Raw genomic sequence first — 20565 nt, 5'->3', positions numbered from 1 at the left:
GAAGTAAAACAAATCCTAGACTCTAGGCCAGTGATGGTTAACTTTTTCTGGACCGAGTGCCCAAAGTCTGAATGCCCCCTGCATGCGCCCTGCCCCCCATGTGTGTGCGCACAACCCCCTGCATGCGTCCCGCTCCCTGCACATGTATGTGCGCCCCCTTCTGCCACATGTGTGGCAGAGACCCGACAACCAGCTGGCTGGTGGGAGGGGGGTGCACATGCATGGCAGAGCTGAACTGGGGCAATGGCTCACATGCACACAGAGAGGGCACTGCATGCCACCTATGGCACGCGTGCCATAGGTTCGCCATCACGGCTCTAGGCTATATAAGGGGAAGCTACAATATCTAGTTCAATGGAAGGGTTACCCCCTGTCAGAGTCTACTTTTTACCTGGGTAAAGAATAAGGATGTAAGGGCAGAGGGGCTGGTTAGGAAATTTCATGACAAGAATCCTCAGAAACCAAAAGAACCACCTAAGGGACGAGGGAGTTAATGGAGAATGAATGTGTACTTGTGCTTAATATCTTTCAGGTGCTTTTACTCTGTAACAGGGGCCGATTATCAACTTTCAAAACGACTCTAGCTGAGGCATTTTTTTTCCCATTTCTCAGTTGCCACACAAATGGGGGGAGGATAGGAGGTTTGGAACGCTATTCTGCTATATGCTAAACATAACCCAGGAAGCGGCTGGTAGAGCTAAGGTCATCTCAACAAGTGCTGAGCAAGAAAGGCATTTACCCAGTTGAACAGTGTGATCTGTGACACTTGGGGGGAGGGAATCATTTACTGTTTTAATTATGTTGAACCACAGGAAATATTTAGAGTTGGCTTCACATTTGAATGAGTCAATATGATGTACCCAATAAAGAGAATCTTTGAGAAGAGTTCCCATCTCATAGTTCGCACTTGATAGGGATCATTACTCAGAACCATGACAGGTTGCTTGCAACTATTTTGATAAATCATAACTAGGAGCACTGACACTCTAAGTTTTAGTACAAGCTTGGAATTTCATGTCTGCACCTGTGGAAGACTTTGGCAGGCCCTGCTCTATATATTCACTCTGTCTTGAACCAGTTTCGCTAGCTTGGATGTAGCTGCCTCTAAACATATTTTTCTGTTGCTGAAATACACACACACACACACACACACACACACACACACACACACCAAGCTATCTGGCTGATCTAGTAGGTCTCTCTGTGCATTAGGCAAGTACTGGTCCTCTGCAATATGACCACTGTATAGAGGAAGCAAGGAAAGAGAGTTATATTTGGCTGAGATGTACATAGAAGAACATAGCTTCTAGACAGCATCACCACTGATGGTATGCTATTAATTGGAACCCTACATATAAGTAAAGTGAGTATAACCAGCAACTGTATTCTTATCTCCTGCTGAAAGAACAGCAAAATATGCAGTATCAACTTCCTTGCTATCCAGGAAAGAGAACAGCTGATACTGCAGTCTATATGGATCACTTAGGAAGGCCATTTTTAAAATCCTGGAACTATTTCAAGGAATATGAGATTACAGAGGGAATCATTTGCTACACTTTTGGCTATTTCTATTCACAATATAGGGCAGTGATGGCTAACCTTTTCCAGACTGAGTGCCCAAAGCGCAAGCACGCACATGAACGAATGCATGTGCGTGCGCCCAAACCCACAAACTGCAATATGTATGCACGCGCCCCACCCCACACGCATGTGTGGCAGAGAACAGAAGAGCAGCTGGCTGGCGGGAGGCACATGCACATGTACGGTGGAGCTGCACTGGGACGATGGCTCGCGTGCCCACAGAGAGGGTGCTGCATGCTACCTCTGGCACGCATGCCATAGGTTCGGCATCACGGATATAGGGTATAGACAATCTTCTTCTGTCTGGATATTTTGTACTACAGCTCTCATGAATACATTGGTATATTCCATGCATGGAAAAATATATATAGATCAATACATTTTGCAGATGCCTGTGAAACATCAAAATATTCAGACACAGCTATAGTCAGTTTGAAGGGCATCCTATTTTGCCCTAGAACTAAAGAATTGATTTTGGGATTCAGCCAAATCTGAAACATCTTTTTTTCTTTCCCAAGGTGACTTTCAAAAACAAATTCTAAGGAATCAGTCTGCACAGTCTGCATCTGATTGGTGTCCATTGTCTTTTGTTTATGTATTATCCCTCGATTAATTTACTCTTCAATCCCTAGGATAGTTTTGCATATTTATTATTATTATTATGGTTGGGCTCAGAGTCAGCCAGATATTTAGACTGGAATCTGACATTTTTATCCCCCTATTGAGTTCTTCCCAAGGACCTGGGGTAGGCAGATGTTGTTTGATAATGCTAAAGGTATCATTGCAGGATGTAAGCTGTTCCAACTAGCTGCCGTTTGTAATTGACTGATGGTGAGCTTGTCAATGTTGTTAAAGTCTTTGGGGATTGTTTTGTATTGCACCAAAGGGGCCTATTATTATTTATACCATCTTTGATTTCTTTTGCCATAGTTATTCTATTGGATAGTCTTTGTATTTTGAGATTTTCTCCAGTTCTTTTTCTGTTATTCTGCTGTCTCCAGATTCTGCACCAACTCAGAAAGCTCAAACTGCCCAAGGAGCTGCTGATACAGTTGTATAGAGGAATTATTGAGTCTGTCATCTGCACCTCTATAACTGTCTGGTTTGGTTCTGCAACCCAACAAGACAGACACAGACTTCAGCGGATAATTAGGACTGCAGAAAAAACAATTGCTACCAACCTGCCTTCCATTGAGGACCTGTATACTGCAAGAGTCAAAAAGAAGGCTGCGAAAATATTTACAGACCCCTCACATCCTGGACATAAACTGTTTCAACTCCTACCCTCAAAAAGACGCTATAGAGCACTGCACGCCAGAACAACTAGACACAAGAACAGTTTTTTCCCGAACGCCATCATTCTGCTAAACAAATAATTCCCTCGACACTGTCAAACTATTTACTAAATCTGCACTACTATTAATCTTCTCATAGTTCCCATCACCCATCTCCTTCCACTTATGACTGTATGACTGTAACTTTGTTGCTTGTATCCTTATGATTTATATTGATATTGTTTCCTGATTGCTTATTTGTACCCTATGACTATCATTAAGTGTTGTACCTTATGATTCTTGACAAATGTATCTTTTCTTTTATGTACACTGAGAGCATATGCACCAAGACAAATTCCTTGTGTGTCCAATCACACTTGGTCAATAAAAAATTATATTCTATTCTTTTGTCTTATCAACAATTGTTACATCAGGTGTGTTATGTGGCAATAGTTTTATTATTATTTTTGAGGTTAGAAACAGGAACATATGCAGTACAGATACTGAACATATGCTACTTTCACACACTTCTACAAAGGCACTGGGATCTCTGACCACAGTATTTATCTTTACTCATATTTTGCTTATGAATAGACATTTTTATGTGAGACAAGTGTTCTTTAAAAACAAAAGATATTTTAACAACATTTTTCAAAATGGAAAGGAAATGCAAAGGAATCAAGGACAATGTTTAAGCTCAATGGAAAGTCATACATTCATATATTCACCTACAGAAATATATTGTTTCCATCGCTATAATTCTAATTAGAAATTTTAATTGTAATTAAAAAATGTGCCAGTATTCATGGAAATATCCCTTGTGCTTGCAACATACCAAAGAATTTTTGCAAGAATGGAATGAACAAGTAGATTCAACCCACTGGAGTCAAGGGAGGAAAAATTGGCACCCTCAGAAGCCCCAGGCTTTGACCGAGAGAACAATTAAACTGACTCCAGGCATAGGAGCAGCATCAAGGGATGCCAAAGGATCTAATAATATCACAAACACCATCACAGCTGTTTGAAGCAAGACTACTCCATTTTCAATAAGGAAACAGAAGATAGCACATCAATTGAGATGAGTGGTCAAATTGCAAAAGAAGAGCCCTCTGGATTTACATGGGGCCACACAAAGGCATCAATCACAGTTAGAAGCTATTTTGCTTCTTTCCACCTAGCAACCAAGAACTCAGCTGCACAAGTCTCCACTTTCTTCAAGTAAGAGCTTGTTTATTTGCCAGCATTTCCAGGAATATACCCTGAAGGCACAAATACTTCTCCCTGGAGGGTAATCATATGAAAATGCCTTTTTAATCAACAAGGACTATGTAAGCATAATGGCACACATGCATCTATGCACACATGTAGCTGTTAGCTGTTTCTAGATGTATGGATTAAAAGAGGAGTGCCTGGATGTATGTTATGCAAAATCCATCAGTGCTGGTTTTCATAGCCAATTTCTTGGCCAAAATCATCCTAAAATACCCAGTGACTTACCAATAACTAATCCCTTTTAGTCAGGATTCAGGCCTGATAAGGGACAGAAATAGCACTAGTTGCACTTTTAGATGATTTCTGGACTTAGACTAACTTTATTGTCATTTTGAATGTATACTAATAGGCATACATTAAAATGCATGTTGCATACAGCTCTCAAAGGGTATCCACCTCTAATATAAATGTAAACATGACAAGATAAGTAAATAAATAAATACAAAATCATGCATGTATCCACATATATTATATGACACGGAGAAACAAGACAGTGTAGTTTGGATGTATACATGTACATGGCGAGAGAAACAAATCTTGTGAGTTTACCAGACGGATGGCATAGGGAACAAAGCTATTACAGAATCTGGAAATCCTGCTAGAAATACTTCAAAACCTCCTCCCAGAGGGCAGCAACAGAAACAGACCGTGAAGTGGGTGTGTGGAGTCTCTAACAATGCTTTGAGCTCTAAGCACATAGTGCTTATAAACAGTATCCTGAATAACAGAAGCAAGCTTCCTATAATCTTCTTGGCTGTCCTTACCACTCTCTGAATGGATTTTCTATCTGAGGTGCTGCTGCCACCAAACCAAACAGTGATGCAGTTTGTTAAAACACTCTCAATTGTGCCTCTGTAAAAAGTGGACAGGACAGAAGGAGAAAGATGTGCTTTCCTCATCCGACACAGGAAATGCAGGTGCTGGTTTGCACGCTTCACTAAGGATGAACTGGAGAGACCAGTTCAGATCGTTAGTTATCTACATCCCCAGATACTTAATACTTGGTATCAGCTCAGTATCAACTCCTTGATACTGAGTGGAGTATGACCATGACAGCTCTTTCTAAAAACTACAATTATCTCCTTTGTTTTATTAACATTTAGAACATTTAGAAACAGGTTACTTTTATTGCACCAGTTCACCACAGCCTTTCCTATGTGCGTCTTCATTGTCATCCCAGATAAGACCCACCACTGCCGTGTCATCCGCATACTTCACAATATGATTTGTAGCAGATCTGGCACAGCAGTCATGGGTCATCAAGGTGAACTGTAGTGGACTCAAGACACAGCCCTGTGGGAAACCTGTACTCAAGGATATGGAGATGGAGACTTTTATTCCAACTTGCACAAACTGGGGCCTATCAATAAGGAAATCCAGTATCCAATTACATAAAGAAGTATTAAAATCTAATAGGCCCAGTTTATTCACCAAATGCTGAGGAATGATTGTGGAGGGAGTGGAATGGAGGTTGTGCAACCATCCTTGCTCTGCTTGACCTCTCAGCAGCCTTCAATAACATCCACCATGGTATCTTTTTGGGCTGGCTCTGGGGCGTGAGGTGGGCAGTACTGTATTGTGCTGGATCCAGAATCGATACAATCAGTAGGGATGGGGGAGGGTAAGAGATCTCACTCCTGGTTCCTATTATGTGGGCTGGGATGCCACAGGGTTTGGTGCTTTCTCCTCACTGATTCAACCTCTATCTGAAGCTGCTGGGTGAGCTCATCCACTGCCATGGGCTGAAGTGTTATCAATATGCTAATGATACCAATTATACATCTCTGCCCCTGGTGAATTAAGTGATACTTTGATGTCTTGTTGTGGTGCCTGGAGGCTGTGAGGGTCAGGATGGGGAACAACAGGCTTCAACTGAACCTTTGTTAATTTTTCACAAGTCCCTCAAGACTTGGCTATGTCATCAGGCTTGGGGGCCCCAAGGGAATGGTAAAGTGTTGAGGTGGCTCCATTATTGTTAATATCTGTTGTTCTTTCCTTGCCTTTTAAAAATTGTACAAGTAGCCCTTGACTTATGACTGATCCTCGAAGGAACAACTATTGCACCCTCCCTGTGGTCAAGTGATTACATTTCAAGTACTGAGCAATTGGCTCATATTTACAACTGATTGTAGCATTCCAGGGTCACATTATCACATTTTGTGACTTTTTGTTGTTGTTTTGTGCCCAGTGAATAAGCTGGATTTGGATTTACAATCAGATGTTTCACTTAATGACCACATGATTTATTTGACAACACTGGTGACTCGTTTACCAACTGTTGTAAAAACAGATGTAAAATCAGGTCCAGTCTCATGACTTATGACCCAACAAATTACAACTAAAATTCAGGGCTCAAATGTGATTGTAAATCAAGGACTACCTGTAATAAGTTTTTTAAACTATTGATTGGTTTTTACATTATTAACCTTTTTTTAGTGAATGTCATCCAGAGTCACACTTTAATATAAAGATGATGAATGAAGCCATTTTAATTGTTAAGAATGACTATTTGATCATTATATATCTCATAATCAGTAATTATGGTGGTAAATTAGTAAATAGATAATATCATTTCCCCCTTTCTCTATTTCTGAAGCATATTTTTATCATATCCAAAACATTTCTCTATTCATATATGCTGTATTTTCTATCTGGTGAAGTTATTTTTTCCTCTCTCATATAAACACATATATGCATACACACAAGTGTAAATAAAGCAGGCACATCAAATATTATATGCCTTCAATCTGTTTTGAAAACATGCCAAATATCAAGCTTAAGAATGAGATTGTATGATTATTTTGCTTGTTGCTGGAGACACAACTCCATTCACATGCCACTGAATAGCTGTTGTCCAGAACAGAGAGTGTGGAGGCTGAAGAGGCATACCAAACTACCAATGGCCTTTGTTACTCTTTGGGGCACCATTCCAACATTAGTGCCACAAATACCAAGGCTGTGAAAAAATATGATTATGAAAGGCTGGCTGCCATTTCATGCAAGGAATAAAATACAGAAATGAGAAAGATTCTACTGTGGGTAGCAAAACCATGGCTAATAGCACCATGTATGAAGAAGTCTGTCTGTCTACATCACAAACTCTTCTTGTTCATGATCCCAAAGGAGCTAGTTGCAGTTTCCTATTTCTCCTATCCAACAACCATAAAAATACATGTAATTCCCGGGTTACGTGCAGTCCCTTAGCGATCGTTCAAATTTACGCGATAAGTGCCCCCTAGTGTTTACAAACAAGTCCCAAAACTATGAATGTACCATGCCAGTTGCTCGCCCTTACGAACAACTGGAGATGCTCTGCAACATTCGACCTGCCTATTCCCCTCCCCCACCCCCGCACTGAGTCTTCATAGGCACTAGGCCTGTGGATACTCACCTTGCAAAGTTCTAGAGATTCTTTGCTTTCTTGGCCTATTTTGGCACTTCAGGCCTTCGGTGAGTACGCAGAGAATGGAGGCTTAAATTACTGCAAGACCATGCGGGATCAATAGCGCGAGTTCTCATGTTATTGATCTCTTGTGATCTAACAATACTTTAGGCCTTTGTTCTCTGCAAACAGAGGGCTGGATGAGATCTGCAAAAAAGGCTTTGCAAATGGTGGGAAGGGCTGAAACATCTAAGCTTTCCCTTTGTTGCAAAGCCTTTTGCCATGTTTGCAAAAAGCCTTTGCAGCCCAAAACAGAGCTCTTCAGCTCCATTTTGGTATGTGCAGGCCTCGTCTGGCACTTTGCAGGCCAAGCTGGAGCTTCGGAGGGACTCCTCCAGAGCTCTGTTTTGGGCTGCAAAGTGCCAGATGAGGCCTGTGCACACCAAAACGGAGCTTCAGAGGGAAGGGCCTGCCTCCGCCCCTCCTGAGCTCCGTTTCAGGATGCAAAGTGCCGGATGAGGCCTGCCCACGCCAAAACAGAGCTTCGGAGGGGCGCACATATTTGAGAAGCTGGAGAGGAGACAGCTTGCTAGATCTTTGCACAGTAAGTGACCTGGCACAGCAGTTTGGGTGGGGGAGGGAAAGCAATTGTGGGGAGCATGAGGTACTTCAGTGGCTGGGGAGGCCTTGAGTGGTCTTAAACAGCTGGCCTGTTTCATCACTAGGCCCCTCATGGCCTTCCCTACCCTGAAATACCTCATGCACTTAACAAACCGTGCTTTTGATTAGCAAATGTGTGGGCGAAAGGAGGGAGTGATCGTGTTTAAGGTACGAGATTCACTCCCATGAATCCTTGGGTTACGAATGGAATGGGCAGGCTTATTCATAACTGGAGGACTACCTGTACTGCAGATCATACATCTCACAAAATATGTATCTTAAAAAAAGAAAATGTAGTCTCCTATTTAATTTAAAAAACAAAACAAAACAGATGATCCTACCTGCTGTGTTTGCTGCCGCTGAATGGCTCGCACTTTGGGAACTGGGCTCTCTCGGGAGGAGGAAGACTGCTGCCGGGATTGATTGCCCTCCTGAAGAGGCTCCATTGCCATCGTGGCAGATGCTACAGACATGCTGCCTGTGCTTCGAAGAGAAGCACTATGGGGAAGTGAGTGGGGTGATCTGACCATTGAGCTGGAACTTGCTTGATCCGCTTTGTGGATTTGGACCTGCACAGTGTAATTCTGATGAGCTGGCAAAGCTCGTTTGTCCAATAGGGTGCCCTGACCAGAAAAATCTTCATTCTGGGTGCTGCGTTTGGCATAATCCTCCATGCTGCTATTGCTGGGTACACTAAGTTTAAGGTCTTCACTATTCTGGCTTCGGGAACTGGTGACACTCAGGTTATCCAGGCTTGATTCCATGGACACTTTAGGAATTGGCTGAGGACAATTGTTGAGATGATAAACTGGATTCTGGAAAAAAAGAGCCTGAAGAATGCCTTGCTGGTTTAATGCCGAATGAAGAGGTCTCCTGACTTGGGGGGCGGTCTGTGGTGTTCTGAGCTGCTTGATATTTGCCACCTGGATGACTGAAATCTGACTGCCAGATAAACGTACCGGGGCCTCGTGCATCATGGATCCAGATTCACACTGTGTGACATTGGGATCCTGGAGATTCATCAGCGATATGCTTCGGACATTGGGCAGATTGGTCTCGTCGCCTTGATCTGAATAAGTCACACTCCGGGATGACGTTTGCTGCATCAAGAGCAATTTGCCTTTGAAATATTCTTCATTTGCTGGAGGGGCTGACTTCAACTTGCGCTCACTGAGAAACAATCAAAACAATCACAATCTTAACATTATATCTGCTTATTTGCATGCACACCCACTTATTTCTGCTTAAACAATTTCTCTGGTTCCATATTAATCTCCATATTTGAGTCATCCAAGTAGAATAGTCTAGGTGGGCAGGGGTGTTATTTATGAATGAGAATGGAACCAAAAGTCATCTCGGCTCCCATTCAGAAGCAATGATTGTTGAAAGAGATAAGTTGCTGGTTGCTTTAAGTGAGCAACATTGTTCTGAAAAGGAACATTTGGCTCTACTCTGGTGGCTATCTTAAATAATGCAATGCCTAATCTATACATTTGTTTTAGCATTCTAATCTTAATAATTTTAGCCTGCCTCAGTCTATCCACAAGGCTCCAGGTTGCTGCAGGAGAATCATAGAAACTACATTCTACTGCTCTTATTTTTGTTTTCCATTTCCATTAATGGCTTCACCCATAAGCATAAGTAAAAAGGCCACAATGGGGAGAAATTACTTCTTTCAGATGGGTATGGATAAAAAGTATAAAGCACATAAAAGATAAAACCATAATTATTCAAAAGAAGATCTGTCTGCCCAACACTCTTGCCTTACTCATTCGTGATATAAAACAGATTTCTCAACTTTTTCAGTTTTGTGGGCTGGTGGAGGGGATGGGGGGGGGTGTCCTGCAGAGTGGCAGGCAAGCGTGTGTGTATGCAGCTCCATCTGTGTGAGCAGTGGGCGTATGTGCCCACCGCTCACACAAATGGATCGCGCACACATGCTCTTGCCCGCTATTTGCATAAGTGGGGATGTGCATGCGCCTGCTTCCAAATGACTCAAGACCCAGAGGTGGGCCACGGCTGGGAGATTGGAGACTCCTGACATAGAGATAAGATAAAACCAAAATTTTTCATAACATGTCCCTTTATTGGTGAACAGGGAGGCCTTATTTGTCATATCAATAATTATTCGTAACCTGCATTGACAAAAATCTAGAGAAAATAAGGCAGCATCTTTGCTGTGAAATAAGAACTCCAATACAGTAAGCCTAATAGTATGAAGTCCAATCCAGGAAAGAAGATATAATCAGCCTACTTTTGTTGTTAAGGTTTACTGTGATGAAGTAGCAAGAATATTCTTATCCACTACCATGTTAAATACTTTTAATAGAAGAAAACAAATTCTTCACTTGTCAGCAGAGCATAATCTCTGCATACAAGTTAACTGCTCCTAGTGCTTCTCTTATTACATTATCAGAACAATATCTGATTAAACAGGGTCAACTGTGACTAAAACTTATTGGCAGGTTGCAGGAACTTGTGGTAGTAGAATTTTGGATTCTTCCTCTTCAGACTAGGTCATAGGTAGCATATTTTGGAATGTTATTCCACTTTACACACAGAGAGACACACATACACTCTCTCTCTTATATGGTTTCTGAGTTTAAAGGATAGGTTGTAGTTCACATTGATACGAGTTCATGTTTATACATAGAAGAACTCATCCTATTATTGCCAGTTAATAAGATTTCAGGTAGCAAATTTGGACAAAGCTTGTGACTTGGAGAAGCACATGTAGAATTAAAAATACTAGGCTGAATAAAGCAATTATCCACAGTTAAGAGGATAAAGCACTATTATAACTAAGCTATTATTTTCAGCAAAGCCCCACTCTTGTAATTATGGCATTACTCTGAATTTTAGTTCTTACTTTTCCCACCAAACTGAACAAAATTTTGCATCTCTTTTTCTTCCAAATAATTTCAACAATAGGCAGACAACGCATACCTGTCAGCTGGGTCTTCAAATATTTTTTGCAGCCCAGAAGAGACATTGGGGCTTGAATTATGATCTGGATAACGTCTCAACTGTTGCTGGATTGGCAGAGGGTGGGTTGTATCCTTTGCGATGTCATCGAGAATGCGTGGCAAAGGACCCAATTTTTCTACTGTTGCCTGTAGGAAGGAATTTTCACCCTGATTTGACAATAAGCAATGTGGCATTCATCATTTCAGTTTTTTTTTTTTTAAATTAAACAATGAATGTGGATGGATGAGTTGTAAGAAAAGATGGGCATTTGTATGTGGGTGTGAAAAACCACAATGCATTGTAATGGAGCAGCAGGACCACAGTGATCCGGTGTCCCATGGATGGAGGAGACGAAACGGTGCAGCAGACATTGAGGAAAGAAAAGGAAATAGAAATTAAAAATTGAGCCTCCAAAATAAAAAAGTTAATCCTCATAAAACTAATGCATATCTATCCTGCAAAACAAATTGCAATCAAAGCCCAGGGTAGAGAAGACAGGGTGGGATGGAGTAATACGAAAATCACTATTAAATTAAAGTGTAACCCAGAAAACTAAAAAGGGATTTTTGTTGGAAGCAAATGTTTGCTTGTGGGAGGAGAGATTGTGGTCAATTGAATGCATTTTGCTATAGTCTGAGAGCAGCTATTCGGCATGAGCACTGAAAGAAACCATAAGGAAATGCAAAGACTTATACAAAAGTATTTAAATCGTATTTTGTCTTATAACTACTGACAGGAATGAACATTAAGCATATAATTTGTTTATAAACACAACTCTACAAACAGTATTCCTTAACTTCCTGCACTGGATCTCAAGTGATCCCTTCAAAGATGATAGTAACTCCTTGCCTAATCATCAGTGGTGATTCTCAAGAAAGGAAGCAGCACCACATAGGAATGTATGTATGTATGTATGTATGTATGTATGTATGTATGTATGTTTACATACATACATATGGTTGACTCTTGGCAACTGCCTGGACTACCTCCTGCAATTTTCTTAGCAAGATTTCAGAAATGGTTTGCCACTGCCTCCTTCCTAGGATTGAGAGTATGTGTTTGGCCCAAGGTCATCTAGCTGGGTTTGTGTGTCTAAGGCAGGACTAGATTAGACTAGACTAGGACTCACCATCTCCCAGTTTCTAGCCTGGTGCCTTAACCACTACATCAAACTGGCTCACTCCAAACTATTAGAATATGGCTTTTATTTTAGGAGAAGATAATGAATCAAACATAATTTTCTTTAAAACAAAATTGTTCTAAAGCAATTTAAAATGATGAATATGATGGGAGAAATGAGTTCGTTTGCTTTAGAATTTAGTGCAATTTAACCTAAGCCCAAGGTGATGGAAGTTCAGCACCAATTAAATGTCACCCCTGTCTTTCTACTGGTTCCCAATGCTTAGTCTACATTCTTTTAAGAAACAGATGATGTTATAACCCTGTACTTTTTTAAAAATTAAAGTTAACTTTAATCATTACCCAGGAAGCAGCTTGTGGGCACTCCTTGGACAAAGTTGTCTCCAGCCATCCCTTCCCAGCCTTCAAACTAATTTACCTTGTCCACCTCCCAGACAACTTCCCACAGCAAAGAATGCAAGACAGCAAACTCCTTTCCCAGATCTATGTATCCTCCAAATCCTGGCTTATTAGAAATGGTGTCCTCGTTAGAAATTTCTGCCAAGAAGCATTTCATATGTGTCCATTCATGCTCTAGAAAGGCATTCATAAAGGTAATATATTCTTCTTTATTCCCAAATCTGAGTTGGGGAGAGAGGAAAACAAGGAGAGAGGAGAAAAATGGTCAGCAGTTTGGCAGGAAGTTTCCAAGGGAAACAGCATGGTCTTACAATGTTACAATGATATTCCAAGACACAAAACAATATTTCTGTGACTGAATGGCAATTTCTACATGTAACATTTAGTTAAATAATGTTGCAAGTAGTCATTAGAGAGACACAAAGTTAGTGTGAGAGAGCAGTCATTGTGCTTGCCAGGTACTCTCCTTTCTCTCACCCACTCCCCACTATCATTAGAGGTTTTCTTGGCTTCACAAAATTTATTTGTCAAGAATTAGGAGAAAAAAGGAGAAGCTGCACCTGAGTCCACCTGTTAATAATAATAATAGCATTATCTTAATTATCTTCTTTGGCCCCAATCTGTAATAGTGGCAAATGAAGTCCAAATTACACATAAAGTCTAATTTAAGTATTGAAATTAGAAACTTCATCAGCTGGAGGCAGTAAAGACCATAGACAATAGCAAGGACAAAGGAAGGAATTTAGTACACTGTATCATCTTTTACTGCTGCCCTGTGGGAAATATTTTTTTATAAACCTTTGGAGTAAAACAATCTTCCCTTAGTACGCATGGGGGCAGTGTTAGTTGCATCCAGATGGAGGGTCACACTGCAGTTATTTTTCCAATATCATTAACACACAATACCAAATAAAAACACATGCGGTTTGCTTCTAATTGGAGAAAGTGATGTAGTAGGATTGTGAATACCACTAGTGAAAGCTAACCAATATCTGGGGCTAAGGACAGGCTGCTTCCTCTTCTGTAAACACTGGCCTAGAATGCAACTCATCCTGATCCACTAACCTACATCCTACTATTCAAGTGGGGACTTCTGTTTATAATTTTATAGCTTTTTGATTTGAAACAGAGAAATGTAAATTTCAAATGTACATTTTTGAACATGGAATTTCAGCACATATAGGTGACTCCATATACTATGAACAGAGATAAGGCAAAGCAGCTGTATGTTACAGCTGTTGCCAAATCATTCCTATGAAATAACACATGTCACAATGATAAAATAACAGCAAATCCCTTAATGATCATTACAAATAATGAAATATCACTTGCCTTGTGAAATTTGCTAAGTTTTGGATAACCTTTGCAATTAGTGTGAGTGCACGAGAGGTACTATCATCTGGGTATTCCTGCATGAGATTGAAGAGACTTGGAGACATGATGGCTGGGCAAAGGAATCGGAGGAAAAGCGAGGCACTGATCAGGCGTTCGCTGATATCCTGCTTTCCCCGTTTGAGGCACTGCTGCTTCCATGATGCAAATACCTCCTTCAGCTCCCGAGGAAAGACACTGAAAAGATAACAACATTTGGCAAATTCCCATTGGGATAAATGTGAAGTTGTTTCTCTTGCTATGAAAGTCCAGTATTTTATTTATCAATACACTGATAAGGGTATTTCTTGTCTTCACTTGGGAAAAAAAAAACTATCTAGGGTAGAATTATCAATAAATACTAATAACCACTTTCATAAGCTTGGGAACTAATGCTTCCAGTGTTACAAATTTCATTCCTAGTAAGTTGATATAATATGGATGGGACTGGGTGATCAGGCAAGATCCAACTCCAATTCATCAGTATTGTCACAGTCTAACGGCAAATGTTTCATAGCTATAGCCTAGTTTTGGCTTCGCAAACTCTTTATTATTTCTACAGGAGAATGAGAAGCATTAAATACTTCTAGATACATCTACCAATTTGCCTTAGATTCTGTATTTTGTTCTAGAAGGAGTCAGCGCAAGTAAAATATGTACAGATCCATGTTTCTTTGTATGTATAAAATCAATTGCATAGACTCAGTTTATCTTAAGTATACAGCATTGTGTAAAATTGACGTAAGAAACACGTGCCACTCCTTGTCTAATTCCTATTAAATGGGTTTGAAGAAGCACAGCTACTGGCTGACTTTGTCTATGGAATCCTTCACTTTTCACAATTAAAATATTGCATTCCTAGTGAAAGGGAAGATCGAAGGTAACTGCCTTCAGATTTTAACTGCCTCCAGATAGGCAATGTGGTGTCTGGGGATACCTCCCTTGATGCCTTTGAGACTCATTGAACCACCTGAATTTCATTTTTCTAAATCTCTCTTCATACTTAAAACATTCCAAAATTGAATTGGTTTTTCTAGCATTTGCTTTGGCAAGTAATTCCTGTAAATGACAAGAAATAATCCTTCATCCACTCACCAGTAGGTATTGACAATTTTGCAGAAGGCTAGCTCACAACACATTTTGAGATTTGCCTGGTGATCAGCTAATTCATTAGGTGGACTTTTGCTGGGATCCACTTCACAGTTCTCATCTGACTCATATAACGCCTTAATAAATTCACCTAATTTATTAAGAACAAGATAATAAGAACAAGGCAGAAGAAAAACATAAAGAATTGATAATAAATTTGTTGACCGCAGCAAGGCTAATGATTTTTAGGAACTGGAAGATACAAGGTGTTTATAATTTGGAAGAATGGTATAAGGAGGTATGGGATATTGCCATAAATGATAAATTGACTTGCAATATTAAAGTAAGGAGGGGCATAATGAAGGTAAACGATTTCAATGGAATCTGGAAACAGTTCCTAATATATGTGTTTTCTGGAGGAAGAGGGATACCACCACTAGAAGAAGCTTTAAGATTCTGGAAGCAGGAATGATCCCGAGGGGTGGGGGAGCACTTGTTGATTGTTTGTATTCTGTATATTGTTATATATTATATATTATGATTCATGTATGTTATGTATGTTAATCTTTTTTTTTATATGTTAATAATAAAAATATGGAAAAAAAACATATTAAAAAGGTTTTTAGATAATCTTGTTAGAACAAACAATTATATTGCCTACTACCCACCACAACAAATTCTCCTAAGTGTGTCAGGACATTAATATTCCATAAGTCTCCACAAACATTTTTCTTCCCTTCTCTGATTTGAAGTGAAGTCAAATAACTCTACCTGAATGTAGGATAGCACACCTGTCCCTAATATTGACAATATTCAAATAACAGGGGATGGCTCTGCTGCTAGAAGATAATAGGTAATAGCAGAAGACAGAGGTCCTCATCTCTGATTTTGCTTCAGTCTTCTCCCTATGTGGGAGAGCTGATAAAAGGAGGGAATGGCCTCTTAAGGCATGTAAAGAAATGGTTAGGGAATACCTAGCTAAAAAAAATATGGATATCAATTTGGAGCCTTTCTTTAATTTTTGGAAAATCCTGGAGTACAAGTATCATATCAGAGGACTGGAGAGGTGCAAACATTATTTATAATTACAAATAAACCTTCCTAGAAAAAAAAGTAAAAGCTCTTTCTCCAACAGATTGTCTCATCTCTTTCACATATTATTTTCCCACTCTTTTTAAAATCTAAATTTCTATTATAGGCTGACAAAATATGAGAGGAAAATGGAAATTAAAAAAAAAAATCAAAACAAAAGACTATATTCAGCAGTGTGGAATTTTACCTGAACCATTCTAATATAAAATTCCAATTCTTTTAGAAAATGAAATGGTGAACCATTGTTTACCAGTAGCAACTGAAGCTATTGGCTCTATTATTTTAATGTTCAACTTGTGAGTTCTTAGGAACTTTCAAAACAAAGGTAACTTATGGCCATGAATAATCATAAATTTCTTATGGCTGTCTATTAGCTGGACCTTCTCCAAGCTTTCTAGCTATGTATTAGCTTTATTTCTTTTAATAACTTAATGTATATCAGAATGGGAAGGGAGCACAGTGGCTCACATGGTTCGGGCGCTGGATTGCGTTCTTTGTAACCCGAGTGCTGCTGTATGGTGAGCTCCTGTCATTTGCTCCAGCTCCTGCCCACCTACCAGTTCAAAAGTGTGCAAACACAAGTAGATAAAAGATACTACTTCAATGGGCTCATTAATGGGGACATGAAAGGAGCCCCCAACTGGGCATTCCTGGGGCGACCATGATGTCACTTTCATCACAAAAGTATAGTATTAGAATAAGAAACTAGGCATCTTGGAAAGAAGCACAGAAATCTTCAGAATGGGGTCAGTTACTTAATATACCCAATATACCACTTTTAAGGGACTTGGGATTTATTAAAGTTTCTTTTGCAGATACCAAGAATGGAAAGAAAATGTGACATCCCTGGGGCGTCATCTCTCAAAGCGACTTCCAAGAAGAGTTAACTAATTCTTGAAACACAAGAATACAGTACTATGCAGTTCTGAGATGTCAAAAGCATTTCATTGCCAGCAGCTTAGAAGAGCATTCTGAGCACATCAAATAGAACAACTGCACCCTTATGAGTGGTCTGTGTCCTCCTCAACCTTTGGCCTGGGTCTTTGAGGGTTCTGTGTAGGTTCTCAGCTGTTCCTAGTACTGCATGATTCTGGACAGGGAGCTCGGATGTTGCTCCTGGGATCTTTTGGAGCCACTCTCCCAGTTTAATATTCTACTATTATGTAAACCCTCCTTGGGTAATTTTAATAAGCTACAGTTCTCCAAAAGTGAGCACTGGTGCAATATGAGGTTCAGGAAAGTGGATGTATTTGACCACAATTTTGGACAAAATGGAGAATTGTTTATTTAGAAGTGCTATGGGATATCAGGATATAGAAGTTACGGATGAGCATTAAGCAGGAGAGCACTAGGAATCAAATTAAGAGAAGGGCAAGGAAAGCATATGATGCTTACATTGATTACCATTAATCTATTCTCTATAGACTTCACCCAAGTTATTTCCCATGAGTTTGGGTTAAAGGGATTTATTATAGTTTTTAACAGTACTAAAAAGGAATAATAAAGGGGCTTGGAATTAAAATGGTAGAACAGGAAGACAATAGGAATAGGAATAGAACACAGATTAAGGTATTCTTATAAACATTGAAAGCCACATATATTGCATGACTGAGTAATGTGAATAATGAAAACTTTCTGCTTCTTAAAGGAATTTAACATTCGCAAGATTGTTAGAATCTAAAACAGATACTGTATTTCACTCCACATCCAAATATTTGGATTGGGCTACTTCAACTAATTTTTCTGACCCAATGATGATTCAGCAACTTGGACTACCTCTTCTCTCTTAATGGCTTCACAATAAACTTTTAAAATAAGAAATAACATATATAACCATACAGAAATGTTTCTATACCTAGTGCATCTTGCAGATACTTCTGTCCCACCAATTTGAGATATTCCTCAATGGATTTGGTGGCAAGTGTATTTTCTCTGAAGATCAACTCATCATGGTCCCCACAGCGATCCACTTCAGACATCACCAGATCAGTCAAGAAGTCCTGAAAGGAAAAAAGGTTAGAAAAAAAGATGATATATATAATGGTAGGGATACTCTATGGACAGAGGTTGGATAGAATATGCCAGATGGACTCAGCAAAAAAGTAAAAATGCTGAAAAGAGTGACAGTACCTCCTATTAGGGAAACCAAGGTATTTAGAGATTGTTAGATATATTCAATTGAACTATTTGCCTCAAATATTCTTTTTTGATAAGCGAGATGCAGATATAGTTCACTTAAGGCCTCAAACAAAAGTCTACTCACTCCAGCTGAGCCACTTCCTATTTGTGAAGAAGATATCCTTCAATGAAGCCTCCAACTTGGGGCAGCCTGCTGCTGAGGCAGGCTATCGCCACATCAAAAAAATCCAACAGAAAAACAGTGCTTTCTGGTGAAAAACAGAATAAGCCTAGCAAATATTCTAGAAAGAACCTGAAGGAGGTTGGTGGCCTGCAGGGCTCCAATTAGCCTGCTGTAGGATTTTCTCCTCCCATCCAGCTACAAGGCTCTATGCCTTTGCAGGCATTTCTGCTTTGATTGCTAGATGGGATACAGCCTTGGCCAATAACCATGACAGATTAAAATCTAACCCAGGGGTCGGCAACCTTAAACACTCAAAGAGCCACAAAGGTTCTAACAGGAAGCCCCCATTCAATTCTGGAGCCGACTGGAAGTCTGGTTCCCCCATCATAGTCTCCTCCTAGTGCGGCATCCTTTTTCCTCTATTTGTCCTAACTGAAAGCCCTATCAATTGTGGAGCCGAACAGCAATAGGGAGCCGCAGCAGAGGGATGAAAGAACCACATGCGGCTCCAGAGCCGTGGATTGCTGACCCCTGATCTAACTGAACACCTCTTCTTAGTCCTACTTTGGAATGCCTTCTGAGAAGAAGGGTATTCCATGTATAAGTCACATAGCAGACAATATGCTACAGGATAGAATCTGATTGTGGAACCTGATGGGCTTTGCTTCCTATCAGCTGCAATGTATGCAATAATTAAGGCCCTGCAGAGGAAAGGTCATGAGACAAATTTCATTAGAGAACAGAAAAAAATTTACTTTTTTATTAATGAGAACATACCAACAACAACAAACTTAAAAGAATTTAAAATAAGGAGATAATGTATAAAATAGCAATTAGCAAACATAGCAATTAGAGCACAGTGGGGTAGAGGGGTGGGAGTGGTTGAAGAAGATGTTACATTCTCTCTGTGGTGGTTATTCCTTTCTACTTTGGGATTGGTATTTTTCATATGTGAATTCATTATGTGTGTGTGTTTAAGGGAGACATCTGCAAGAGTCCCCCTGTTATATCTGCATGGAGAAATAACTTTAAAAAACACCCTTGTGTTACAACAGAGGATCTGCACATACTTTTTTCATCTTTGTAAATTCAGAGTGACTCACATTGGTGCCTCCTGAGTTTGCTATCTGTGTTTTGTGCCCGCTTTGCTCTTTAACAAATTTGTTGACAACAACCTCCATAGGAATTATGAGTAATTAGCAAAGACAGTCTACATCAAGCCTTTTCTATTCTGGAAAAGTAGCCTCCAGGACTGGATATTGAATAACAAAATAATCGCTGAATTGTCCATTTGAACTTGATCAACTGACAGCCAGTTTTCTGTTTGTCCCTGGAAGAAACAGCAACCTTGTATTCCAAGAGGTTCCTTATTCCTACCCACACTTCTCACGCCTCCCCTATGGCATTCCAGAATTTGCCATGACAGTGTACAGAGGTTATAAGATATAATTTTGTGGAGATTGTGGACATAGAGAAAGCTGGCAAAAAGGGTGCCTTAGAGAGCAAAGGGAGAAGAACACGGAATGCTTGAGGAAGTGGGGAGAATGCAAGACAGAACTCCCTTCCTTAGTCCTCACTCCCACTATAGCAGCAGCAGGACTCAGTAGTGTCAGCAGTTTCTCAAGATTTGAGAGTTGGGTGGCTATATAAAGGTTTTAAATCAATAAATAAAATTACTAAGAGTCAACTTGAAGATGGAGGGAAGGCACATTGTGGGGGTATGAGAAACAGCCCTTTGTCTAAAATAATCTTTATACACTGATCTTAATAATTTTCTCTTTTAAAGTAAAAGTTAGTTTACTTTTCAAGTGTGTTGTCTAATTTTCAGCTTTCTCCAAGTGGAATCCCTGAAGCTTAAGGTACAATGATACAAAGGCAAATATGTAAGCCTGGAATATAGAACTTGTATATAGGCAGAGAACATTAAGCATTAATTCAAGAAACACATTTTCCACTATCTTTTTCTTCTCATTTATTTCTCTTTTGTTTCTTGGGCTAAAAATGGCCATATTGAGATAGTGTAGCATAACTGAACT

General features: G+C 39.8%; 1 protein-coding gene across 3 annotated transcripts in view; it reads right to left on the bottom strand.

Annotated features, from left to right (window-relative positions):
* Nucleotides 1–20565, bottom strand: part of RASAL2 (RAS protein activator like 2) — a 227694-nt gene that overhangs the window by 10561 nt on the left and 196568 nt on the right. For 2 of the 3 annotated variants that reach the window (XM_070939241.1, XM_070939238.1), the window contains exons 9-14: nucleotides 18083–18227; nucleotides 15142–15286; nucleotides 14008–14244; nucleotides 12695–12896; nucleotides 11116–11303; nucleotides 8511–9339 (exon numbers count right to left, since the gene is read on the bottom strand). In XM_070939241.1, coding sequence (XP_070795342.1) covers nucleotides 8511–9339; nucleotides 11116–11303; nucleotides 12695–12896; nucleotides 14008–14244; nucleotides 15142–15286; nucleotides 18083–18227 — 1746 coding nt within the window. The remainder of the gene's footprint in view (nucleotides 1–8510; nucleotides 9340–11115; nucleotides 11304–12694; nucleotides 12897–14007; nucleotides 14245–15141; nucleotides 15287–18082; nucleotides 18228–20565) is intronic. The other variant, XM_070939240.1, reaches the window with a different exon arrangement.

This window comes from Pituophis catenifer, unplaced genomic scaffold, assembly GCF_029215685.1.
Source record: "Pituophis catenifer annectens isolate HBS135680 unplaced genomic scaffold, rPitCat1.0.hap2 SCAF_3, whole genome shotgun sequence".
NCBI classification, from domain to species: Eukaryota; Metazoa; Chordata; class Lepidosauria; order Squamata; family Colubridae; genus Pituophis; species Pituophis catenifer.
The sequence above is the reverse complement of the archived record's forward strand: the minus strand, read 5'-3'. Positions and strand labels throughout refer to the sequence as shown.